Source organism: Pithys albifrons, chromosome Z, assembly GCF_047495875.1.
Source record: "Pithys albifrons albifrons isolate INPA30051 chromosome Z, PitAlb_v1, whole genome shotgun sequence".
In the NCBI taxonomy this organism is placed as follows: Eukaryota; Metazoa; Chordata; class Aves; order Passeriformes; family Thamnophilidae; genus Pithys; species Pithys albifrons.
In genome coordinates this window covers 23,678,020-23,705,852 of record NC_092497.1, presented here as the reverse complement: position 1 = coordinate 23,705,852, position 27,833 = coordinate 23,678,020, and the positions used below count along the sequence as shown (strand labels likewise).

Sequence of the window (27,833 nt, the reverse complement as noted above, 5' to 3'; positions counted from 1 at the left end):
GCAAGCAGAGGTAACTAAGTATGCAATGAATTAATGTAAAAGGCAAAAGGTTGTTTGTAGATACAAGGGTGTACTCACAAGGGATGAAAATACTGACTTCAGATGTCTCTAAGGTAACGAATTACCAAAAAATGCCAAAAATCTCATTAAGACCACACACAAAGTGCCCAGGATAACACTAAAGCCTATCAAGATGATGATGAAAAGATGAAAAGAAACTTCCTGTGTGGACTTCGAAGAGTGTGACAATTTTGACTTCCATTCAGCTAGAACAGTTTAAAGCAAAGACTGTACTGATTTTGGCTGGGATAGAACTTTCTTCTTAGTGGCTGTACAGTATTATGTTTTAGATTCAATATGAGAATAATGCCAGTGACACATTGATGGTACAGTTGCTGAGCAGTGCTTATTCTGAATGAAGGATCTCTCAGTTTCCCATGCTATGGGAGCAACCTCGGCTGGGAGAGCTGACCTAAACAGGCCAAAGGGATATTTCACACCACAGAATATCACGGTCAGTATATAAAACTGGGGGAGTTGACCAGGAGGGGCTGATCACTTCTAGGGGCCAGGATGGGTATTGGCCAGCAGGTGGTGAGCAATTGTATTGTGCATCACTTCTTTCTCCTGGGTTTTACTCCTCCTACCACTAGTAGTAATATTGTGTTTTAAATTGCTTTGTCTCAGTTATTAAACTATTCTTATCTCAACCCACAAGTTTTCCTTTTCAGATTTTTTCTTATTCTCCTCCCTGCTGCAGAGGGGTGGTATGAGCGGGTGAGGAGCTGTGTGATACTAAGTTCTTATGGCAGGTCTTTATGTCTTTGCTGTGCTTTAACCCCAGCTGGTAACTAAGATGGCACAAACATTAAGAACTTAGTCCACTTAAATAAGAGCAGCTAATGGATCTATTTTCAGTAAGGGAAACAGCAGGCTCTTCCCAGAAAAGGATGGAGTTTCCTGAGAGCAGGGAGCACAGGTAAGTGGGATCCAGTATGTCAAGAAAAAAAGATTTGTCAGAAAAAAAAGCATTGATGGTGTGAAACCAGAAGCCAAAATGGTTTTAAAAAGGCATGAACGGTAAGGGTCATGCATAATCTATCCATCTTTCCATCTGAATTACTCAAACCATAGCAGATGATATCTTTCATTTTTCTGTTTTATGGAATCAGGAATGTGCCCAACAAGGAACCCCTGTGTATTTCCTTTCCAAAACCAAAGCAAAAAGACTTCAAAGTACATCCAGATCATGAAAGCAGCCCCGGAGACCTCCCTTTTAATTTCTCATATTGAAGCAAATGTGATTGTTCTTTGAACTATGTCAGAAGATAGGCCATGGCAGGGCAAGCTGATGGCAAGTCTGACATACCAAGCCCAAGTTCAGTTAAATTTCCAAGACATGAGAAGACAGTAAAATGTTACTTTGCAGCACACAAACAGAAATAGCTGATAATAGCCTCAAATCACGTTAAGTATACATCACTATGGCCAAACATATAAATGTAAATCCCAAACACATGCTACTAATCACATTTGAGTGAGAACCACCAGACAGACCTCTGTTTGAGCCAGGACCCAGCTAGCTCACAGACAATGCTCAAAATAGCTACTACTACTACAGAGAACCTGTAATGCACTACCTCTCCTTGCTCCACAAACAGAAGAAATTTCTGTGTTTTAAACAGTACCCTTGAGGTCCTCAAGAAACAGGGAAAGAGCATTGTGAAGTGAAACTCTCAGAGGCCACACATCTTCACTAATGCTTTTGATTTAATTCACAGAATCATGTTAGGCTTTTTCTAAAGCAGGAAGTAAAGTAACAAAAACAGACACAACTGAAATACAGAAGAGAAGAGAGGCCAGAGAATAACTGTCTGCATGTATAAAGATGCTAGGAAGGTGAAACAGGAATGAAGTATCAAGGAAAGCTGACAGTCTGGATTTGTTTCAACCTCTCTCCTACACTTAAGAGTTCAGGTGCACAGAACTGAGTGAGGAAAGCATCACTCACCAAAAGGCGAGATGTGAGAAAGCTTAATGTTTCTTGGACAGGTGGGACTGAAAGAGTTCTCAGTGTCTAAAGTTTCCAGTTTTCTCATCATTTAGACTGAGTGCCCAAAGGCGGATTCAAGAGTCAGTCTTTTCCTTCAACATCCAGTGACAAGCAATTGTGCAATGGTCTCACAAAGTTGTATTTGCTGTTAGTATCCATGCAGCCTGATTCTGAGCCTGCATTCACCTGGGCAGATTCCTTGCCTGAAACTGAACTCTGACAACACACACACAAGAAACTTCTCTAGACAGATCCTCTCCACTGTCCTCCATATTCTGCATAATCTCATTAGGACATATTTGCAAAAAATGCATGCTATTACCACGGTTCAGCCAATATTAATCTAATGAATAAACCTGTTTTCAGTGAATGCAAGCACTGATACTTTGCTGCACATTCAGCTTGCTAAATGCTTCTCTAGGGCTGGAAGACCTTGTTTCCCCTCTCCCTCTTCTATTGTTTTCTCCTGTGACATCAAGCATTCATAACAAATATGTGAAGGTGTTAGAGGACCATCTCCAATCCCTCTGAGACTTGGAGCTCACAGTATGTGCTCCTGACAGATGGTCTGGTGCAGGCTATAAAGTAAAAACTCCTAATTTAGAGAACATTTCTAGTAGAATCTCACCCTTTCTACCTACTTTCCAGACGCATTAAAAAAATATCCTAAAATCATTTATAGCTGGACAGGAGATATACCAGGTTCTCTCAGTAGAGTAAAGAAGGTCTCCCTGACTTGAAGTAATCCCTCGCTGCCAAGAGGAATAAATTCAGGAAGCTGTACAGCACACATAGCCTCTCATAACACCCCTCTACTACACTTTGCAAGGAAAGAGACCTCCAGTATAGGCCAGCAGAGAGAGCAGGAAGAGGAACTGAATGAGCAGAACCCAGTACAGGTTAACACCTGGCTGCTCTGACAACACAAAAGTATAGCAGCACTAAAAATCCACAGTGTCCTAAGTCTGACATTACCCTGGATTCATATACACTAAATGCTTGAAACATTGAACTCCTACTATATGTAGAGGAAGATTTTTAACCTAAGAAATTTGTATCTTTTTTTATTTGCGCAGACTAGGACGACATTCGCAGGGGTTCGATGCACATACTCATCAGCCAGCTGAGCCAGGAGTTAATGTCTGTGTGAATATTTACTGTAATTAGCTATTCATAGAGGCAAGCTAATAACAGAGCCAACCATACATATGCAAATTTTCATCACATGTATGAGATTTCCTAGTGCTGCTAAAGTGTTTGGCACACAAACCTTGCAAGAACATATCCAACTAGGGGAACACACAGTATCTTGTGTAACTGGAGAAGTTGCCAAATTTCCATAACACATTTTTGAATGCACAGTATTTACTGCTGAGTTCATGAAAAAGAATTGGTTAACCTGCCCTTTTACTAATAGTATTGGTTTTCTACCTTCAGAGCACTTGACAACAGCTGTGATATTGGCATTATTATTCTCCTCTTACTGTTGGAGATATCAATTCAAAATATGAAGCAACTTGCTGAAAGCCACTAAAAGTCACTGCCAGAAAAGAAGTCTTCACCATTTATGAAACACACAGTCTATATCTAGATCCCACATAACATGTGCTGGTCAGTGAATAGTTCTGAAGCCTACTAGGCATACTGGTCCAAGCTGGCAGTTTCCAAACAGGTGGTATAGTCACTCACAGCAGCAGATGCGCCACTTCTCAGAGAAAGCATTCTTACTGCTTTCATCAAGTTAGCACAATATAACTAAACACATTTCTGATCTCCTCTTCCAAATGGCAAGTTCTGCACTTGGGAGACCAAAGAGAGATCCCAAACATTTCAACATTTAATTTTTCAGCTTTAAATTAATCTCCACCTTGTTTTGATTTGTCTATTTTAAATGATCTGCAGCCCGGAACTCTTCACAAATCTTCATGTTCCCTGGCTTTCTGGCTGTGACACTTGCTGCTCAGGGTAAAAACCACCACCATATCTTTAATGTTGCTTCAAAAACAAAACTGGAGATGTCTTAAGAACTCACCATCCTCTTCAAAAATTTCATGTGAAATGCTGCATCTTCTTATTTAATATCCACCAGAGAACAGTTCTTGAAAGTATTCAGCATCACTGACTACACAAGCACTGATTGGTGTGAGGCTTTCATTCTGGCATTCAGTCACAGCCAATGCCCAAAAAACACAGGAGACAATAAACCTTTGAGGAAATGTGTTTTGATATGCTAAAAATCTTCCTCTTAAAATTTAGACAATCGCAATCAATAAAATATTTATTTATTGGAATTCATTCAATCTTTATGTGTTTTAGGTACTTTAGAAGAAGAAAACGATCACCCATTTATTGCAACGTGAAGTAAAGCACAGAAACTACAAGCAAATTGCCCAACACTATGAATTCTGAGCAAAAGCAACAGGAATAGAATTAATATGCTGTTCATCAGCTCTACTACCTTCACCATGTGGTGCAAGCTACAAGAAAGGGAATAGTGAGGGAAAGAGCAAATGTATCAGAATGCAAGGTGGGGATATAAAAAATAGCTACACAATCCATGTTATGTATTTTTGGATGGCTTCTGACCACAACATAGGATTTATGGATCTAAATGCAAAAGAGAAGTTTGGAAGGAACGATGTGCAACCTTTTGCTATTACAAACAGGGGAAAAGAGTAAAAGTCTGTTTTTCCTTTACTTATACAGACATTCTAAGAATTTTATAAGAGCAGTAGAAGCATAGTTGTACAATCACCTGTATGAGCTGAGAGTGGTGAATGAGGCCGAGGCAGAGCTGGAGACTGGCTACTGCCCATCAAACTCTTCCTGTTACTTGTTCTGCAGCTGTGAGTAAAAAGAGAGGAAAGAAGACATTAGCATCAAAAATACAGGACGTACCACACATGGGTGTTTTCAGATTCTGCTACTGTGTTCCTTCACTTCCCAGTTTCCTATTAAAAATCAGAGCTATTGTTGGTTTTGTAGGCATATCCAGGAAGTCTACAATCAAACTGGATAATGGCAGAGGCAGTAGTTTCCCAAGAAAATGCACCAGGGATACTTTTCAGACCAACACTCCCTTGTAGAGTTATTTATACAATATTTTTCTCTGACTCAGCTTATTTATTTCCCATACACTTTTTACAGAATATAAAAATAAACAATATAATGTGAAATATGCCCTCAAGCTTTACAATCACCAATGACTAAACCCGTTTCTGTTGCATGAACTGTAGCTCAAAATCACATGACAGAGTAAGATTTATCAATCTGAGAGTGATATAATAATTATAAATCTAATTATTGAGATAAATTTCACATCTGTGCCTTTTGTCAATGGAACAGATGATGCCTAAGAAGATGAATGCATTATCTCACTCATACATTTTTCATCTGCAAAGCCACTAATTTTCCATATCACAAGATCATTAAACAAGATAAACAGTAAATTAACACATCTATTAAACTTGGTAAAAGAGGTATTTTTCTTAAATACATCATACAGTTTTTACATATCTGTTGGCAGAACTGTTTTTTTTTCCCTTTTTCTACTATAAACAATATTCTCATAACCATAAACCCCCAACACTCCAAAAAGTTATGCAAAAGGAAAATATCCTGAATTCAAAGACCTTAACTGTGTATAAACAGAAGTGCATATGCTACAGTTTACAGCACTCCAATAGGAATTTTTCTGTAAATGTTTGGAAAAGCCCCTAACTACTAAAATGGAGAAAACTCATATATAGATCCCTTTAATTATCAGAGCAGGTTCCAGTGAAAGCAGATTCAGACTACAGTTGCTGATGCCTCCAAAGATGAATTTTTGTAAAGTTACAATCTGTGTAGCAGCCAAGAAAGCAAGACTAATTAGTTTGTTGTAAGTTGAATAAAGTGCAAAGGAGTGGATGAAGTTTAATTGCAAAAGAAGAAAAACAGATGCAAAAGTAATCCAAAGTAATATTCAAAACAACGAAAATAAAGGCGGGGGGGGGCTGTAGAGAAAAAGTTGGGTATGACAGCAATACAGAAGATACCTGCAACATAGTCAAATGCTAAGACCACTCTCCCTTTGAAAAACATTTTGTGAAGCAGCAAGAGTGCCATTTCTAACTCCTTAATGGCTTTATGCAAAGTTCATTGGCACACTGTATGAAGTCTTCCCATATTACTTAATTACTATATTCAAATCAATTATTACGTAACTCACAAGCATATCATTACTGTAGACATATATAAGAAAAGAATGCACAAAATTATTGCAAGATTTACATTCAGAGTACTGGAAAAGTCAAAACTTACTTATGACATACATTGTAATTTTTAAGTCAAACAAACAGGAAGAACTTACCAAATGTGAAATTATATACAGAATCAGTTTAGATTAAGTTCTACATTTTAAATCATGGAACTTGAGCAAATATGCCATATTGCATAGGCAAAGTGCTATTGTTTTGCCCTCGTCTCTAAATTTTGTCCAGCTGAAGAGTCATATTGAATTCTTCTCTTGTCAAAGAATGTTCCAAATTCTTCCTTCTGGCTTAATACAACATCACTGCATTTTAATTAATTTTCCTTGTATCATACCACAACAAGCCTCCCTTTATCTGCTACACTTATTTTAAAAGCTTGAATAACTGTAACTTTGCAATTCCCCAAACTAAAATTGAACCCAGAAGAAACTTAATATTCATTAGACATTCATTACAGGACATGCAGATTGCATCTATCCATGATGACGTGAAGGTATCACTACAACATCTGTGGTGCAGGCTGGGGTTATGTGACTTTAAAGAAGTTCTGCATGGCTGAAGTTCGGGTTTTAAAGGACTACCACATCTCCTGTCACAAGAAAGAAATACATTTTAAGCATACATATTTTAGATATCCTTCACAGACTTGGCTACAGGGATGATTTCTTGCCCTTCCTTGTCATTTGCCGTTACTTGTAGAAATGGAGACTTTTGCCACTTTTGCCAGAATTTCCTATGTAAATAATTCCTTTTACATTAATAATTAAACTTCACATTCTTCAGGTGATGGTGCAGTACCTTTCACAAACCATTATCAAAGACATCTAATTCAACTTTAATTTTTGGTAGTGCCTTGGGTTGAGCTGGCAAAATGCCAACTGTCCAAGACAGAGTAAAAGTGTTCCTCCTCCCCCCCAACCTCAGCCAAGGGAAAAAGAAGAGGGAGAGAGGGGAAAGAAAACTGCAAGCTAGGTTTATGCTGAAACTAACTACATGTATTTATACAGAAAAGAGGAAATTAAGGGAAAACTACTATATAGCACACACTTACACAAGTTATACATATATAACCAGTTAATATATAACCCCAACTAATACAAGGTGTATTACTCTGAATCTATTAGTACTCTAAAAGACACCCTGCAAGAAAGAGAAAGTATAACAATAAAATGTTTCTACTTCCCTGAACTCAAACAACATACAATGTAGCTCCGGCAGGAGCAGGGCCCAACAGAGGAGCAAAACTGTAGCAGCCTTCTCGGTACTCCAGCCATAGTGGAACTAACTAAGCCACTCCCACACACTGGATTTTACACTCTGAGATGATGTCATGATATGGAATACAATATTATTGGCTAGAAGAAGTCAGCTGTTAGCTAGCCCAGCCCAGCTCAAGTCAGCTGACAATTTCAGGCCTGGTCTGAATTTTAAAGCCTGACTTCTTGGCCTACTTGGCTAAACCCATAACAGGTAAGTGTGGATTTTTAAGAACTGTTTCTGGGGAGTATGATGGCATTATTTTAAAAATCAAGTAATGAGAAATCTTCCCCCTACCTGCCATTTAAAGAAAAAAACCATTGCTATTTGCTCAGATGTGGCTACAACTGTATGAAGAATTTATCTCCTATCATGCTCAAATGAAATGTTCTACTGAGAAATAAAAAATATAAGAGATGTAGTCTATCCTTACCGGGAAGGTAAGACACAACTCACTGCATTAAAGGTCAAATTCATCCTGGAGTTCTCACTGTAGGCTTTGTTTTTCAGCTGTGTTTCAAAGATTTTGAAATGTTATCCATTCTGCATAACCTGTGAAACGTAACTCCTTTCCCAAAATAGTGCTATTTTAGAAGAGGCATTTTGTGGATAGAAAAAAAAACTTCAGGCAACCTTGAAAGATGATCTAAGCTTCCACAACATCTCGAATGGGAAGCAGAGTGGCTCTAAGGAAGTATCCAAACATTGCTGTTTTAAGGCTAAATACTGTTCAATAAGTAATCTTCCATATACAAAAGCATCTCAGAAATTAAAACCACTCTGCAGACAAAATTATTTTTTCTAGATCTCTGAACACATCAAATAACTTTCCCCTTCCATTGTTTTCATAAAACTGTTCTTCTCCCATTCAAATCTGACAAGATAAACCAAGTAATAAGAGGCAACCCTGAAATAAAGCCTTTTTGTCTGCAGGAAAGTTATAGCACTGCAGGAACACTCTACATGAACTGTAACTTAGGGAAACATAAACCTTGGTAAACCACAGAGTGCTACACCTCAAAATGCAACCCTGTAAGCCTTAGATTTCATGTTGTGACCAGGCTGCAACCAAGCCATGCAGCAGATAGGATGTAGGGTTTAGAACACTGAAAAACATGACAAAGAGAAACAACTTCCTCCAAGAAGAAAAGAGTAGTGAGTGCAAAGAGCAGAAAATTCAGTCAGCACACAAAACTTGAACAGAACAGTAAGTTTACATTTGTTGCCCCTTGCTTTCTTCTCAGCCCCAGTAACATCATTTGTTCTGGGTGACTACCTATCTGGAAGTAGTTGACATTACACCATATCAGTAGTGCCCTGGACAACTGGCACTGCTCCCTATCTTGGAATACAATTCATGTTTTCCCAAATTCTCCCACAGTCAGGTGTTGCCTTACCTCTTGCTCTCCATCACAGTCACTTTTGCCCACTAACACCTCTCCTCTCTATCCTGACTTCTCTCCATGTCTCACTGCAGAGGAATTCCTCCTTCACCTCCAGTCCAGTACCAGGCCCAACACATAACTCTGAGACACTTCTCAACTGCTACAGACAATCAACATTTCTGACAAGAAGTACTCATAAAACAAATAGAAGACACTATATAAATAGTGCTTTGTGCTGAACTTCTTTTGTAACAAAGCAAGGGTGAACAGCAACTTCTGAAAGATGCAATCCAGTTGCATAAAGCTTGATTACTTTGCTCTTTAAATAGCCACAATTCTTCCCATATCAGGCAAAAGACACTTGGTCAGAAATGAGGGGAACTGCTAGATTGAAATGAGCAGAGGACAAGACACAAGTACTAGTGTGGCCATTAAAACACAGCCACATTCCACAAGGTCTTGGAAACAATAAAATAAAAAGTTGAAGCAGAAATGCAGCTATTCTAGGACAGTACTTCATCCAGAGCTAAATAATGAACTCAGGTTTCCTGGCAGAGTTATAAAGAAATGGCAAAAATTGCTAGAGATATGCACTGAAAAGCAAGTTTCTTCCTCAGAATAAGGGCTAATAGAGGAGCAAATTATTGGCAGTGAACATTAATTGCTTTTATTTATTAAAAAACCAGTAGGGAAAGCAGGCTATATTGTCAGACATTATCACTTGTCATGTTTTTCATGGGAAATGTGACATCTGCTTTAATAATTTCTTCCATTTCAACATTCTCAATTAGTAATATTTACACTTGTAATGAAGATGGATTTGGACTGCAAGCTATTATGACAGTTCATCACTTTTCACAAGCTACTTCACAACATACTGTTTTAATTTTGGTATTGGTGTAATATACAGCAGTCTAGCTGAAGGTAAAAATTAAAATGAGATTTCTCCCATTCCAAGGGAGGCTGCAAACAAATGGTTTTATCTGCTAATACAAGCACAAAGAAAATAAGTTATTGCCATACCCAGAATGTAAAGACTGGTTTTTTGACCATGCGATGGTCTACTCAACCTCTGGTCTACTGACACCTGATGGGATGCGCCTTTCTCAGAGGGGAAAAAGTGTTCTAGTACAGGAGCTAGTGAGGCTCAGAGCTCATTGCCAGAACTTTAAATGAGCTTGGAAGGGGATGGGACAAAACCAGCCTCACCAGCCAGTGATGAGCCATGGGATGGTGTGCCGCAGTTTGAAGAAAAAAGAGCACTCATGGGATCCCTCAATCTGCTTCACAAGGTGTTGGCTACAAAGTACCACAGCTGAAATGCTTCTACACTAATGTACCGAGCATAAGGAACAAACAAGATGAGTTTGAAGCTTCCGCCCAGACCCAGAGATTTGACACCACCAGCATAAGTGAAACCTGGTGCTATGAGACAGACCTGTGACTGGACTGCCCTGTTGTGGATGGTTAAAGGCTCTTTAGGAGGGATAGGCAGAGCAGAAGAGATGGACCTGGTCATTATTTTTCACTCTAACCCTTCTGTTACATATTTAATACTTTCTTTGTCTCTGTCTTCAATTCAAATGATGGACCAGGGTGGGTCTCAGTGTCCTGAGCTGGAGGACCATGACTGCGAGAATGATCAACACTGAAATTGTGTGGGATCTGCTGCTCCAGCTGGATCGCTACAAATCTATGGGGACTTATGAGATTCATCCCAGGATCCTGAAAGAGCTGCTTATGTTATCATAAAACCTCTCTTGATGATTGTTGAGCAGTCTTGTGAATCCAGAGAGGTCCCAGCTGACTGGAAGCTGGTGAATGTTGCCTCACTCTTCCAGAAAGGCAAGAAGACCCTGGAAACCACAGGCCTGTCAGTCTCACTTCAGTACCTAGCAGAATCATGGAAAAGTTACTCTGGGATGTACTGGAACACAGCACACTTATTGGTCACAGCCAGCATGGCTTCATGAGAGGGAGGTTCTGCTTATCAAACCTGATTTCCTTTTATGACAAGGATGATCAAGGATGTACATACAGAATGGGGAATGAGATGCTGAAGAAAGGAGTGCCATGGAAAGGGACCTGGGCATCCTGGTGGATGGCAAGTTGAATATGGTCAGTGCCCTGGCACCCAGGAGAGCCAATCGTGTCCTGGGGGACATCAGGCACACTGGTCTCACCTTGAATACTGTGTGCAGTTTTGGGCACCGCAATACACAAGAGATACTAATCTCTTCGACAGTGCCCAAAGAAGGTCAATGAAGATGGTGAAGGGCCTTGAGGGGAAGCTGTACAAGGAGTAGCTGAGGGCACTTAGTCTGTTCAGCCTGAAGGAGACTGAGGGGAGACCTCATTGTAGTTACAGCTTCCTTGTGATGGAAAGAGGAAGGGCAGGCACTGATGTACTCTCTGGTGACAGGACTGAGGGAATGGCCTGAAGTTGTCTCAGGGGAGGTTTACGTTGGATATTAGGAAAAGATTCTTCACCCAGAGGGTGGTTGGGCACTGAACAAGCTCCCCAGGGCAGTGGTCGCAGCACCAAGCCTGGCAGAGTTCCAGAAGTGTTTGGATGATACTCTCAGGCACATGGTGTGACTCCTGGGGATGGTCCTATGCAGGGCTAAGAGCTCGACATGATGATTCTTGTGGGTCCCTTCCAACTCAGCATATTCTGTGATTCTATGCAGACACTAGAGAGACCAATAATGCAAGACTAGCCTCACATAAGGGTTTTAGGGATAGAAAAGGTAGGTTTAATTTCTCTGGTGTTAAAATTGCAGTTGAAAACTACCTGACTAAGAACATGCTGTCCCTAGCAAGTCTCAAGATGTGGCTGTTTGTTTACACAGGAAAGTTAAATTTAAGTTATATTTCAGTTATATTTAACTTGTTATGAAGCTAGCTAACCTATGACTTCATAACTGTTATCTTCGGCAACATGGCGAGTCAACAGTGCACAGAGCACATAAAAAACCTAAAACACTTAAACAGAATTTAGCTTCGTTTGTTCTGGCTTTTTGTTTTTTTGCTTTTAAAGAGAAAGAAGCCTTTTGCATTAAAAAGCAGTTCAGTATTTACAAGCTCTCCAGAATCCAGACAAGTTCTGCATGACATTAACTGGAATAAATGCAAAAATCAGCTGCCACGAAGAGATGACATACACGATACCACAGCAGCTTCTTTGTCAAAAGCAGCCTTTAAGATTGTACTTGATGAAGCATCTCCAGACCTAGAAAGTCAAAGAGACGGCATGCAGTTAACACCAGTTCACACCTAGGCTGCTTTGTGGAAGAAAACAAATTGACCAAGTTTATGAACGCTGAATACTGTCAAGTTAGGGTTACACGGGGAGAATCAACAGACTCCATCCAGTACTGACCACTGCTACTCTGGTCTAAGTTATAGTTAAGAAAGACTGAAGAGTAAGGGAGAAAATCTTTACAATTTTGAGAGATTTTTCTAGTCTGAAGCAGTTAAATTCTCAAGGTGCTACAGCCATTGAGAGAAGTGCACAAATCATCTGAATGCAAGTAAAATATACCATAAGAAACACCGGTAATTTTCTCTTAACAGCTCTCTTTAAAGCTTCTAGTACTTCACACTCATATCCATTTATTATAATCTAGCAGTGTTTTCTGACCTATTTATACTAGACTATATGTCTGCATATACTCTCCAAATCTGGTACAAGCATATACATATATCTGGTACATAAGCATATACATCTTCATATTTACATGCATAAAATACATACATACAGTTATATTAAATACATGTATCTAAAATCCTACATTTACAACATCACACACACAGCCAAACATTCTATTTATTATGTATTCTGCTCTCTGTGATGAACTCTACATCAGTCTGTAGGAACTAGGAAAAATAGGGTATTGGGATTTAAATTTTAAAAGTTACAATGTAGGGATTCAGATTTTCCTCTTTTGTATTTAAGCTTCAATCAACTCAAGTAAGGTCAGCACTAGTCTGAAGAAATGTCAAAACATAACGAACATGACACACCAAGATGAAGTATGCAGCTGCTGGCACCCCTAGTTTGGTGGTTTGTCACAAATCTTTGCAACACTACAGCAAGCCCTTCAGTTTTGGCTATTGTTAAAGTAAACATGGGCAGCAAGATATGAGTCCTGTCGAGGTACTCAAGAATGTTTGTTCAACCTCTTTCTCCCTACCCTTAACACCAACTACCAGCATGACGATATGTCATCAGAACTTCACCTTTCCTCAACCATACAAAAGAAGAGGCCGCAGCCTTTCTTTTCATAATTCTGATAAAAAAACCAAACCAATAAACAAAAACCCAAACTACAGAGAAAATAAAATTTAAAATGCAATCAGCTGGATCCATGAACACCATTCTCCATGGACTGCCTGAAGGATTCAAACGCATGCAAGACAGCAACACTACAGAAACAGCCACCAGTAAAAAAAAAAAACAGAATCACAGAACTGCAAAAATATCTGCCAAATCTTAAAGGGTCAGACCTGAGGAAGGCTGTCTTTACAAAGCCTTCTTACCCTGCAGAAGGCCTCTCAACCTCCATTGCTACAGAATACTACAACACAAATAAACAGATCCTTCATTATGCCTTCTCAACTGAACTTGCTAATTAGATATGTTCAACATATTCAGTTTCAATGACTGTGCTCACTTTAACTGTAAGCAAGTTCAATCCATAATTTTCTTCTTGCACAGGAGAAAAATCAGTAGTTAAAAGAAATCAGGGTATCTTCTACAGAATTAAAATTGTGTACTTCTATCTGTCGCGATTCTCCATAAAACAACTGATTCACTTTTAGCTTGCATAATTATATATCAACAAAGAGTACTAAGCTAACTATTAACTCTGTAGTTGTACAGAATTAATAAAATAGCTACACACAAGTTCAGTCTGTAATACTGAAGAAGTAAGCAGGCAGATAAAAAGAATGCTCAGGATCATACATCCAGCCCACTGTGCAATTCTGCATAATTACACAGAAAATGCAGTTTTGGAACCTTCACATCATAGAACCCATTGTGAACATCATGATGGGATCATTTAAATGATACTGCTTCTTGAATTTCTATTTTATTTTGTGTTCTTAGAAGGGACATAAACCAAGTGTAAGTAAAGATATCCCTCCAGAAGATTTGTAATGAGGAGATTAGGACCCATTTTGCTTAACAAGTCTTTCCTGCCGAAGAAGTACCTTTCTCAAAGATAGCTGGACAGTCGGGTTTTTTCCGTTTTCCTTCAGCATTCCAGAGAAAGCTGCAGGTTTCTCTCTCTCTCTGGTATGAGAAGAGATGAGCAGATGTTACAGCTCAGCACAGAGGAAAGGGCCCAGGGGGGGAGGTCAGAGAAGACAAAAGGCCTTGAAAAGAACAGGAGGCATGCCTTTCTCAGGTCCAGTCCTTTGCCCCACTGCTGGAGGTTTTCTCCTTTTTCAGTCTTGTGTTCATTACTTTTGGAATACATTTTTCTGAACTTCCACTGCCTGGCATTTTGGGGGAACCTGTGCACTATCTTATTTCACACCAAGTTATTAGCTGAACAGCACATTTGCTATAGTGCTGAGATGTCTAACTGAATTCCCTGAAACACAAATATTATCAATACAAAACAGAAAGGTAACTAGGAAGCTGGCACCAAAAGGAGACGAAAAATATGCAGGGCTGGCCTAAATAACTCTTAAGTATGATTATCTGTGTGCTGCATAATTCAGGACATGTCAAAAAAAGGGCAGAAATGCTTAACTGGAAAAGAAATAATAACCAGGAACCACTGTGAAGGGTTTATAACATTTAAGAAGTGCTATCTCAAAAAAAATTATCATACATCACACCTATTAGGATCAAAGCATCATTAATTTGGAGATGTTAACCAGTGGAAGCAGTGCCTTGACCTGCATAGCAGACAACCCTGCAGAAACCATTTGCATTAGACAGGAAATACCCTATTTCCCAGAGGGCATGCCTAGCCAGGCTGTAGAGAGAAGGGTTTCAGAAAGATGTCTCATTGTGCTCCTGGCTATTCCCTGCAGCTTCACAGTTATCTATTTCACTTCAGATTTTGAGTCCAGACTACAATCTCTTGGTGCATCTCTTGGGCTAAAAGAATGCAACAAGACATTTCCTATGGTGTTGCCGTCGCCAGGCTGGGGGAAGGATGTTTCTCACTCTGACCCATTGCTGGTTGTTAACAGCTTGGAAGAAACCAACAGGGAGAGCAGAAGGAGTCGAGTCAGGATGCTGGATGCCATTAACTCCAGAGCCTCTGCTCCACCTCAGGTTAGAGTGCTGTCTGCCAGGCTGCAGCACAGACACTGTCACAGGCAACACTTCCCACTGACTGTCCCCAGTTTGCCAGATAGGCTGGTGCCCTGCCTCTGCTGTTCACAACACAGGCAGTCAGACTCACAAGAAGAGGCAGCTGAGGGATCTCCTCGTCACCCTTCCAACCCCAGATGATGTGGAACAATAGCTCTTTCCACATTCATACTGAAGAGAGCAGTCAATCTGCCAGCAACTTTTACCCAGTTAGGCCCATCAAAAAAAAAACAAAACCCAAACAAATAAAACCAATACACAAACATGTCCTGGTCCATCCATATTTCCTTTGAACATTATCCATTCAGACTCAAGGACTAACCACAGTCAAATCCCCAGGCCATTTCAGTACTGTAAAGGAGCCAAGCACATATCCTGAGTTTTCTGCAACTCCAGTTGAGACAGAGGACAGCAGAGTTCAGAACTGAGATAAAAGCTGGGAGTGTCTCCGAACTACAGACTGAAGACCTGTTTATCCAGTTACCTAACACAGTGAAACCCTGTTCACCTTCTCACCAGCTTTCTCATTTTATTTTCGTCTTACACCTACCTCCTTGCTCTGCTTCTTCCTTGCTGGTGGTTTTCCCAAGCACCATAGCTCTGAGTACCACTGTTCACAACTTCCCATGTAACTGGGAATCAGTGGGCCAGGATGATAAGCCAGACAGCCCTCTTCATAGCACTGAACACATTCCCCAAATAGCATGAAGAGCAGCTTCTCTCAGCCTAAAGTTACATTCATGGTGTCAATGCCCGTAGAGTTCCAATGAGTTAATGTCTACCATGCTTTGAAATTATCACAGGGCTACATGCAGCCAGCCTAGCAAGTCTGTCTCCTCAGCAGATGTCCAGGAGACACCTCAGAAATGACCAAACCATTTCCAGCTGGGGGAAGAAAAGAGGGAACTACTTAGCTTCTTCTTGCTACAGAAGCTGTGCTTCGTTTTCCTTTCAGCCTCCTCCATTTGTCTGCATCCATCAATAAAAAAAAGATGTGAAAGTAGCCTTGGCCACATAAAAGCATCAAAAGCTTATTAAAAAAAAATCTACACATGAAACACTGTCTGCTTTGCACTGCACTGCAGACATGCACCCCAGGAGAAAAGCCACTAAAAGACAAGGTCCTAGAAATAATTTTTCCCATATTATTTCACAGCATTTTAAGGACAGTTTTAAGCTTTTTTTTCCTTTTCCAAACCCCTGACCTCTATTTTCTCCCCTAATAGTCTTGAAGTAGTACAGCTAAATCACACCCTAAAATTTCAAGGGTAGGAAATTAGGAGTTGCTGGAAGTAGATAGATTTTACACAGGTTTACTTTCTAATCCAGTAATTCTCTTCTGGTTTAATCCCTAAAATCATTTATATTTACAGCCGATTCCTTTCTCCTATAATAAAATAGAATTTCATTTCTACTGAGACGACCAGTGAGACCAGACAGGACAGGACTGCTTCTCTCCTTGATAAATCTAGTAGTTCTCAGTCTCTCAAAACCAAGAGGGTGCACACGGTGGATTTTTTTTTGTCTTTAAACTTTCAACAAATACCACTAAAGACTTAAGGGACTAAGTGGAAAGACAACGCCAGAGCAATACACCTTCCCAAAGGAAAGTTACATAGCAGATCAAACCCAGGAGGACGAGAATCTGAATTCTTTTACTCCTACTTGCACAGCATTCTCACTTGGGCAGGGACAACAACAAAGGACGGAAAAAGCATGTAAGGCAGACAGTCTCCAGCAGACACACTCTCCCAGTAAGAGCATAAAGTTCTTATTTAACTGCTTGAGAACCAGAAGTGAGGATACACATCCACAGACTGGAAATCATCACAGTGATGAAGCACAGGTCCCTTGCTGAGCATGTGACACATAAGGGAAACGACCTTCATCCCTTCCTCAGTAATTTGGCACTATTTGCTGGGGTTTATCTTCTTCATCCATACATGAGAGCTGCAAAAATTTGCAATAAATGCCTAATTTTAAACAACACTATCTAAGAGTGCATCTTTTCTTTAAAGCAATCAATGTAAGTAACAGGAAAAATGGTCCTGTTTCTTTTTCACTTTTGTTTGAAAATAGGCAAGAGGCAGTATTATACAACTGAAGTGTCACACCATTGTTAGAAACAGAATTAGGGTTTTGCTGAAGCTAAAAGAATTGTAAGAGAATAGTTAAGGGGTAGTTAGTTTCTAACGGTTTTCCCGCCTTTCAAGGGGGTGGGAGGTGTTGGACAGGCAGGCGAACCGGGCCAGACTGTCAGTCCCCAGTTCCCAGCCAACAGGAAGTGGGGGCAGGGACCTTTCGTCTGGGAAAGGGTATAAAAAGTTCTGTTTCTTTTTGGTTTGGGTCTGCCTCTTGGGCCAGAGATAGACACACCCGATTCGGCCGAATCCCTTAAATAAAAGTTTAGTTTTGCTTTGACGACTTTGTCCCCTTTAAATTCTATTGGTAAATATGAGCATTTCTCACACTTTCTATACAAGTAATAAATATTTTGCAATTAATATTCTGTACTATCTTCTGTTTGGAGATAAGTAGTCAGTAATGCATAAGCAGTTAATACAATGGACTTAAAGAAATAAAGAATAACATTAAAAAAATCATTATTTAGGATGAAATACGGTTGTTTGAAAACTATGCCCTTTAGTGGCTCGGAGACTGAATATGAACAATTAAGTGAAATGCATTCAACCTGAAAACCATGCCTGTTCCCACAAGACCTCTGGCAGCACCATCAGTGTCCCACATTTGAGCATGCACACATTGACTGTAGCTCAGAAATTCAGTTTGCAAACAAAAGACCCCCCCTCTCTTTACCAAGACCCACATTCTCCTTCCCTCCTCCTGACAGCTGACCAGAAGTTTTTTTAATTAAATCATAATTAGAGCATCTAGAAGCATTATTTTCCCAGGGAAAGGTGGAAAAAAAACCCCCATTCACTGTGCCCATTCAGCTGTTGGTGTCTGTCAAGCCTGCCACAGAGGGCATCAATTAATGCCAGCTATGGTGGCTTTCATGAAGAGGCTGTTTGTTCTGTAGGAACCAGACATCTGCAAAGTTATGCTAAAATGTAAGCAGCCAAACACTCCACACTCATAATGTTAAGATCCCACTACAAATGTATCTGCAGCCAGCAAGGTCACATTCCCCAGCCATATGGACCTGTACCAAATAAAGTCTGTTTCCCTCACAGTTCCCAAACACAGCTACAATTCTTTGACAACAAAAAAACAGATAACCAATACAAAACCCAGATATGTCTAATCTATCTCTTTTCCAGATTAAAACTGAGCTTAGGTTACAGACATCGTTGTAATGTTATTTTTTATTTAATAAAGTTTTATGAGAAATTTAACTGGAAAAAAACATGAAATATTTACTGGCACATAGCTGATACCATTTACAAAACTACATCAATCATTTCCTCTCCACACAAATTTTTATTAGATATATAATACCTACCTACACTTAAAGAGTTAGCTGTATATCTATAATGGTATAGTTACGAGAGCACATTCTCCCTTCTAGAGACAAAGTCACATCAAAGCATAAAAGTCTTTTACTGGTTCAGAGTTTCCCAGAAGACAACATAATTCTCTTTTTCAATTACAATTGTGTACTAACAAAGCTGTGTCAGAAAAATTAACTGACTAGCTACAGCTCAAATTACTATCCCTGTATAAAACTCAGCATGTAGCCTAGGTCTGGAAGTAGACTTCAGCTCCCCATGGCAGTACACCTACTGAGGAAGGCAATCCATTACCCATGCAGATCATCATACAGCCTTGCTGTAAAGTCCCAGTGAGGTAATTGGAAACATCTGAATAATCTCTAGTGAAGCAATTCAAACAACTCCAGGCACAGTCATCAGTGGGGATGACAACACAAGGCCTCTGACATCCACTCTATTTTTATTTCTTTTTGGTAATGCTTAATCATCAAACGCCACACAAGGCAGGAAAGATCAGATGATTTAGGTTTTTCAGTTTGCTGCCACAGACCTGCACTATATATATACATGCACATTTATAGTATTAAAAATACTGTGGCACAGTATTAAAACAATGTTTCAGTGGTGTATGTTTCAAGTGACTGCATTACTCAAACAGTGAAGTCAGAAACAAATTATCCAGGCCATGGCAAATAAAGTACTGACAAAGCATTCATGTTATGTCTGTCTTTCTGTTCCCCTGAAATGTTCCTGTCTTTCTGACATGTTACGCCACTTTAAAGATTCAAGTATCCAAGTTTCTGAATTACAAATACTGTACAACTTTAGAATCACTTAAGCCTATCTAAGATACGTTTTTCTGGAGATCAAAAAATGATAATGCTGGGTTGTGATCTCTCATACAGGCTCTGAGAAGAGTTTATGCATTATCCTGAGAAAGGGGAATCCCTCTTCTACGCAATGGTATACTTCAAGCTCTTTCCCACAGCTGGAGACCCAGCACAGCTATAACACAATACAGCCTTAAATGTATCACCATGGTCATGCCTAATGAAAATCTGGTGTGTGAAACTGAAAAATAAATAGCATCATCCTACTAAAAAAACCCCAGTACACATTCAACAACACAAGTCTCCAAGCAGCGCTTTAATGAAGTGAAACATACCTCCATAAATGAATCTGGTCTACAAAATCCATTCATAGTATGTCTTTGTTGAGATTTCCTTCTCTAAGTAAAGTTTTACAGAAAACAAAGGAATTTTCAGAGTCGCATAAGATTGAATTCTTGTTTATAGCTCTCCTGATCACTTCAGTGGTCAATAACACCTTATTTTCTCATAAAAATCCAGGAAAACAGGAACAAGGCCAAAAGAAAACTTAAAATTAATTTTTAAGTCTAGTATACTATACTTTATATAGTAGACTTAAATCTATATATTGATACAGTATCCCACAAGAATACAGAGAAAAGGCTAAGCCCATCTTAAACATAGCACAGAGTATAAAGGCAATTTATGGAAACAACTTTTGCATATATTTTGCCCCATAAAAACACCTATACCAAGAAAGGAGCATTTTACCACCAAAGTAATGCATTAATTGCTCACAAATGTAAGTAGGTCACAGAGGATTCATGAAAGCAAATGCAAGTGACTCAGTGTAGAAGGAAGAAGAAAAGGAAGAAAACGAAGCCAGGATATGATTTATAGTGTGTAAATAGGTATGAGCTAATAGTGTGAAGAGGAACGATTTCACAACAAAGATTTGTTTAATTCACCCTGATGTGTCAAGAATGAAGTACAACATAAAATGACTAGTAAAGCAACATCTATTGTAGAGACAAAAAAGAAAGCAGTGGTAATTATAATTAGCATTTTCATTCTGAACACATCAGTTAACTTACTGTCTGTGTTGTAGGCCATGACAGCCCACAACCCCTGTGACCCAACAGCACAACAGCTCCAGGTGCCAGGTCGAGCAGTGCCACTGGTAATAACGAGAACAAACTGAGATGCTCCAGTAAATATTGCTATTGCTTGTCAAAACTACACCACAAAAGACAACAATTATGTTTTAAAACTTAACTGTTCAAACAGTATCTGCTCCAATACAAACAGAATTGCAGACAAACTAAATGAGACAATTCGAGTGTGTTTTCAAATGTTAAATTGTATAATGCAGAACATGCATTTACGTCTTCAAGTTCTATCTTCTGGATTCATAGAATGATTTGAAAACTCTGAGTTTTCAATGTTTGAGGGTATGGTTTTATTGTTGTTGGGTTGGTTTTTGCTTTGTGGTGTCACAAGTTTTCTTGGAAGCTCATGTTTCAAGCCCTATTTAGGCAATGGAGAGTTTTAATATGAACTCTAAATATCTAAAAGAGACAAAAATTAACTGCTACCTATGAATGTTAGAAAACGAAGTGCTAAAAATCTATATAACAGTAATGAATTCCAAATAAAACAAACACTGGCTTGGGAAGTTGAACAGTACAATTCAGTGCACAGCCTTTCTTCTTCACACAACCCCTGTGAGCATTCTAGTACTACACAGTGTAAAATATCTCAATACTTCATAATCCTTCAAGAACGTATGGCTTGTAAACTTCTGTTAAAATTCCACACTGGAGCAGCAATGTCTGGATGAGCAGAAATACGACAGTGGAAGGAATAAATCGGAAAGCGAATTTGGCTCAAAGTTGAGATTCTCTCAATGAGAAGAGCTGAAATCCTCCTACAAAAGGCAATTTAACATTAACTCTTGGTGTTTATAAATGGTTAATTACACAAATGCTGGTAACCTGAAAAAGTCACACATTTTGCTTCCACAGGCCACAACTACTTTGAATTAGAATTCGTGCCTATGATTTACATAGGATTTAGACTTAAGAAAAAGTCAAATGGTCAATAAAATAGTAAAACAGGATCCATTATGAGCAAATTTCCCCCTGCCTTCAACTATGTCTTTAAGCATCACTACATTATATCACATTCCACAAATTCTCTAAGGCATATACTAGGCCAACAACTCTCACATGGACAAGGTAAAACCAAGACTCTCCACACATTCCTGTAAATTGTGCTGACAGAGGTTGGCATTATTACTGCTCTAAGATTCACAGCAGTGATTCCACCACAGAAAGCAGTCTTGCAGACTACTAGTCATTTTAAGCAGCAGAGATGAAGAGAACAGAAAGTTGAATCTACAGTTTAATTCAGTAATTTTCACAGACAAATACTCTTTTCCACTGAAAATGTGCTTTGCCATAACTTCCACACACTGTCCATTTGGCACCATGAATACAGGTCCAAGAGAAACACAATACAGCATTCAGTGATCTTCTAGCCCTCACAGTATCAAGGAGAAACATGGTGGGAGTTTGAACACTGAATCTGAATTTTCTGGTTTTTGAAAAAGACACTCCTCTAATTGGTTCAGTGGTTTAATCAAACAGTAGATTTTCTATTAACCTAAGCTCTAGCTCAGCTTTTCAAATAATCAGGACAAATGACCTCAAACAGACAATACATTCACTTGCAAGCCAAATGCAGGCATACCTCTAAAAGGCAAATTAATGTTCACTAAATCCACTTCCCCAAATGTCTTGAATATAAAAGAATAGAGATATGTGCTGGGATTATCCTTTCTTCAAATCAAAACCACAAAAGTTAACATTTTGAAGAAATAAGACATTCACATGAACCAATGTGCTTTTTAATAATCTCCCTTATACAAATCCATTACTAAACATTAAATCAAAATTATTTTCAGTCTTTCAAAACGTCAGGAAAATCTGTGCAGGTAATGGGAGAATACTGTTTAGGAGAGCTGGACAACTAGCCCTCTACATATTTGATCTACATATGGGTGTGTGACCAATTGAAAAGTGACTGATTGTTTTCTCCACCTAGCTTAAATTGATTAGAGTCTGACTAGTTTTTATGGTGATATATAACCTCCTGCCTCACTGTGACTAGCATAAATTTAGTTGATACAGGAAAAACGGTGAAATATTAAAAACCAACCAATTAAAAAACCAAGCTCAAGTTTCAAACTGACGTACAACAATTTAGTGAAACAGAAATGCAATGTGATCATCTCTTCCTTTCAAAGTGTTCCATTAGGATCGACACAGTTGTGGAGATTGTTTACTAATTGACACAGAATGTTTTTTTCTTCATATTTATCTGAGAAATAGTGTAACTGACTCTTCTTAATTTTCCTTTATTGATTTCTTTTCAGTAAAGAAATTCAAATGCAAGAATAGCAGCTTCCCATCTATTTAGCATGGGACAGGTACAGTATCATTCTGCAAAAATCTGCTAAACTTTCAAGAGTCTCTGTAAGACTGAAGGTGGACTGAACATTACATCATTGATATTCATATGTTATATATTAGTTTAGCAGATAGCCACTGAAGCATTTACTACTCAGAGCTCAAAAAAAGTTATGGTAATAATTCCAGAAAGTAGTATTCTGCTTTTAAATTCTGACTACTCAGTGTATTATACTAGACATATCTTTGAAACAGATAATGTAGTCACTCTCTCCAAAGTGCAGATTCTGATCTTCCTATTTATTAATGTCTTCCATCACACTTTTTCACAAGTAGAAAAGTACAAACATGTCATTCACAGTGCTGGGAACAGGAATCATGCTGCAATGTGATACAAAGCTACACGTCACATCCTTTCCAAGTCTAGTGTTAATAGTCCAAATGCCTGTAGCAATACCACCTCATGCTGCGATTTTTTCACATCTTGGGCTACGCAGCATTGGGCTAAGTAGCTATTGCAGGAAATGATGATCATCTCCGAGTCACTGCTAAGCACACACCTCAGCACGGTGCTGGAGGGCACAGGGCTGTTTTGCAGATGAATCTGGGCTGCCAACCACATGAGATCATTAGAGATCACTGCTTTTCATAAGCGTATGGGCAGTCAAGCACACACTTGTGAAAAAGCTTACTGAACATTCAGAAACCCAAATCAGCTGTGTGTGTTTTCTTCAGTCTTGGGTTGATCTTCAATACCTCAACAAGCTAACTGAAGAAAAAGTGTAATCACTTTGACACCACATTTGTGTTAAGCAAACCACCAGTTACCTTAAGCTTTTCTCCACCAACACTTAATTTACAACTGACATGACTTTTGATAGATTCAGACTACTGAAAACTTTTCAAGTGAACAAAAATAAGTCTGTTACATACTATGTATACGCAATTCATCACTCAACAGAACTTACCACCTCTGATAAGAAAGTGCAGTGAGTAAGACTGAGATTAAATTCAGCAATACATAACCTATCCAGCTTAACAAATCAAATTTTATCAAATCACCGGCCAAGTACAAAAAGTAAGTAAATTCAGAAGGTTATCACCACTGAGCATGCAAAGAGAAGTACAGTTGTTCACCGTATTTTTGAAGAAAATCAGTGGCGTGTGGCCACAGTAAAATCAGAAGCAACTAAATGAGGTCCTCAAGATACATACAAATATCTTAAATTTTAAAAAGTACTTGTTACAGTTCTACTGTCATTTTATAAATTCAATGTGCTGGAGATGGAAAAAAATTATTAAGCCTTAAGCTTAGAGACTACTGTCTTACTGTGTTACGAAGGGTACAGAGTACATTCCAGCTTAGTTCAGACAAATCAAATCAACTGAAATTAGTCATAGATTATACATTAGACACTGGCTTGAAAACCTTGGTAACCAGTAAACTCATCAAGTATGTTAACACCATTGCACATTTTCTGGTCAAAAATTAAAATGCAGCAAATGTGTGAAAAAAATTATCTGCAGTTTTGGTTTTTAAAAACGATGATTGGATCTTTTCCTTTGATCTTGAACACTCTAAAACTATTTCAGACTGTAGCCTTCCTTCTTTAGGCTGCAATGGAGTGAATTTGCAGAAACTCTGAAAAATGGATTAGTCAGCTTTGTCACATGACTTTTTAAAAAAATATACTTAGAGATAAGATATGTCATAACTGAGGAAACCCCACATTTTCTACTTTCAAGAACAAGATCTCTTTGTTCATCATGCAAAAGAACCCCGTGGAGAGAAACACTATTACTTCTTACATATGTAGTAGTGCTAGGAGTCCTCATTGTTCTCCACATCATATGTACACAACAAATGACGGCCTTCACTCAAAAGAGCTTACACAAGCCCAAAAACCCAGGCTCAACACACAGACAAGACAAACATCTCCAACAGGTTAGAATAGGGTGTGGATGAGGTAAGCTGACAGAATAGGGTGTGCTACAATTTTTGGCCATCAGGAAGAGTAATCACCTCACTACTCATCTAGTCCATTAGCCCATTAGCTAATTTAAGGTTTCTATTTGCATCACAGCAGAAGGATGCCTGAAGAATTGATGTTCGGAAAGGATAAAACCACCATTTCTGCAGCCTTCATTTTTGTTTGGAAAATGTCTTAGATCTTGAGAACACCATAGTCAGAGAGTTCAAGAAAAATGAAAAAATGTGACACTGGTCAACTACTTCAGTCCTCTCATAGCAGTAGCAAAGTCACAAAGCCAGGAACAAATTCACCTTTCACGTCTTTTTGTTCTCTAAGTATTTTATGAGGCAACAGTAGCCCTCACTTTTGATAGGACTGAAAAGAATACATTGCCTAGTAAAGGTAGATGTTAGCAGATCACTGAAAGTTATCATAAAAAAAGACAGTCAAAAAGCAAATGCTTTAAAGACAAAAAAATCTGACACTGCACACATTTTTACCCTAAGAACATGAAGCATTACAGTCTTTTCAAATCATATTACAATGAATTGTCTTTTAACCACATCGACTTTAAGTGAAGTCCTATGTCTTCACTTAACTTGAATAGTCACATCAATAGTACTTGCTGCCTTTGCTCTCAGGATGGTGATCAGTAAGTGAAGTTATCCACTCATGGTTTAGGTGTTTGATGTTTACAGAATCTTGGTGTCTATCAGAAAAGTGGTTTTATAAAATAACACAAAGTTTGCAGGAAAAAACAATCACATCATTTTAACAGCACAAACTGTTCAGGCAAAATACCTGTAAACACGTATGAAAATTAGAATGAAAACTATGTCTCCATCCTTGCTTTCAGCTGGGTAGCATCTCATGCGTTCCTACTGTGACTTCAATGAGACCACTGTGTAAGGCAGAACTCCAAGCCAGTTCTTAAACTCTAAACCTTTCTCTAACATTAAAATGTCTGTAACTAAAACCCAAGGGGACAGGGTGGAGGGTGGCAGTGGGGTGTTTATATGATCTTTTCCATAAAACTGGGCAATTACACTGACTTCCATAATTATGTATTTTCTGTTACATGCATGTTTACTATGCACATTTATATTAGTACAGCAACACCTCTGTGTAAAAATAAAAGTGTTTAATTTAAATTGCAACTTCGTATAATCTGAAACTTGGCAGATATTCTAATATTCTACACACATATGGTACCCACATACTAAAACAATATTCAGCAGCAAGTCACTGCATTAGGGTGCTGGATTTCTAATACACACTGGGTGTTCCTGCCACATAGGATGTTCTAGTTCCTGAACTCTGGTCTTCTGATTATCTGTACTGCATGTGTTTTCCTTCATTCCTGTATCTTTTCTTTGGAATTATCTAACTTATTTACCTACAAGACGAAAACTGGGAGCAGCTCTACAGATAATTTCCCAAGAGTCTCTATGAACAAGATCAATGAGACACTGGGACACTTCTGAGTCCCACTGCACTGGAGCCTTTCAACACCACCTCAGCAGGACACATTCCTTCATATAACTCCGACACACTTCCATCTTTTCAGACAGTCTGTCTCACCTCAGAGAGAGCACATGACTCCCTCCCACCAAGCCCTTATACACATCCAACACTTCACAGGGACCTGGGCCCAGCACTCCCACAACACACAGAACCCAGGCTGTGCTGTCGGTCCATTAGCCAGCTTCCCAGGACAGGTGTCTTGTAGAAAAAACAATGCTGTTGTTTTTTCAGCAGGACTTAAAGGGAAATAATTTTTCCATACCAACTGAGGCAGAAAATGTAGACAGTCCTTTGGACCTCTCTTTAGATTGTTTCCTTCCATTAATATCTATCTGGTGACCCTTGTACTGGATTTAGGCAGTCAGTCACAAAGAACACAGTGAACCAGTTTTTTTACATTTATAAAAAGACTGGCCCAATGTATCTGAGGTCATTACTAAGGTTAGTGTGAGAGACAATAGCATCAGCAATAAATTAGTAGTGGTAAAACATAGTTCACTTAAGGAACAACAAGAAACAAAGGTAAGTTAGCCAGAAAAGTGTCAAATCTTTCACATTTTGCCAAACCTGTCAATGACTAAACAAACACATTAAATTACTAAATCTCTAATTCCATTACTCTGTGTCTTGTTTCCTATAGACTGTCAGAGTAGGTAATCCTACTGTTTTCTTCTTCCCTTGTAATTTATGAATCAGCAGGAGGAAACGTATGATGGTTAAAAGGTATTAATTTGTAGATAATGTTGAATGCTTAGGTCTGACCCACACAAACACTTTGCATATTTTTAAAAATAACCTAGTATATTTATATACTGTAGTTTGTTTTGTATTTCCTTTACAGAAAAGGGGGAAAAAAGCCCAGCTGGCTCTTCCATGATTTGAAGAGGTCACATAAGAAATAATGTGAAGAAACAATTTTCAAACTGAAAAAAAGAACCCAACAAAAAAACAAACAACAAGAAAAACCCCACAAAACAGGGTTTTTCTGTTTTGAAACTTTTCCCACAAATACGAATCAAAACCTTGCAAAAGATGATAGTATTTTGACATTTGGCAAGACAGGATAGCACTTCTGAAACACAATCAAGGAGCAAGGAAAAACTAGATAGAAGTGCATTTCCCAACAGAACTCATGTTCCCCCATTAGTCATAGGTCACAGATGGGGAGCAGAAGCCTCCAAACACAACAGTTCAATCATCAAAACATGGCAGAATGGCCAAGGATGAAACCAAATCACCAATGCTCAAGTAAGAAAAAAAAATCTAATGCAAGGTTACTTTAGAAAAGTGTTACATATTTTCTTTGTTCATTATTTGGGG

General features: G+C 38.7%; 1 protein-coding gene across 4 annotated transcripts in view; it reads right to left on the bottom strand.

The window, feature by feature from the left end:
- MAST4 (microtubule associated serine/threonine kinase family member 4) overlaps positions 1-27,833 on the bottom strand; it is a 301,151-nt gene that overhangs the window by 77,308 nt on the left and 196,010 nt on the right. For all 4 annotated transcript variants that reach the window (XM_071581454.1, XM_071581455.1, XM_071581457.1 and 1 more), the window contains one exon: positions 4,809-4,897. In XM_071581454.1, the coding sequence (XP_071437555.1) occupies positions 4,809-4,897 (89 nt within the window). The remainder of the gene's footprint in view (positions 1-4,808; positions 4,898-27,833) is intronic.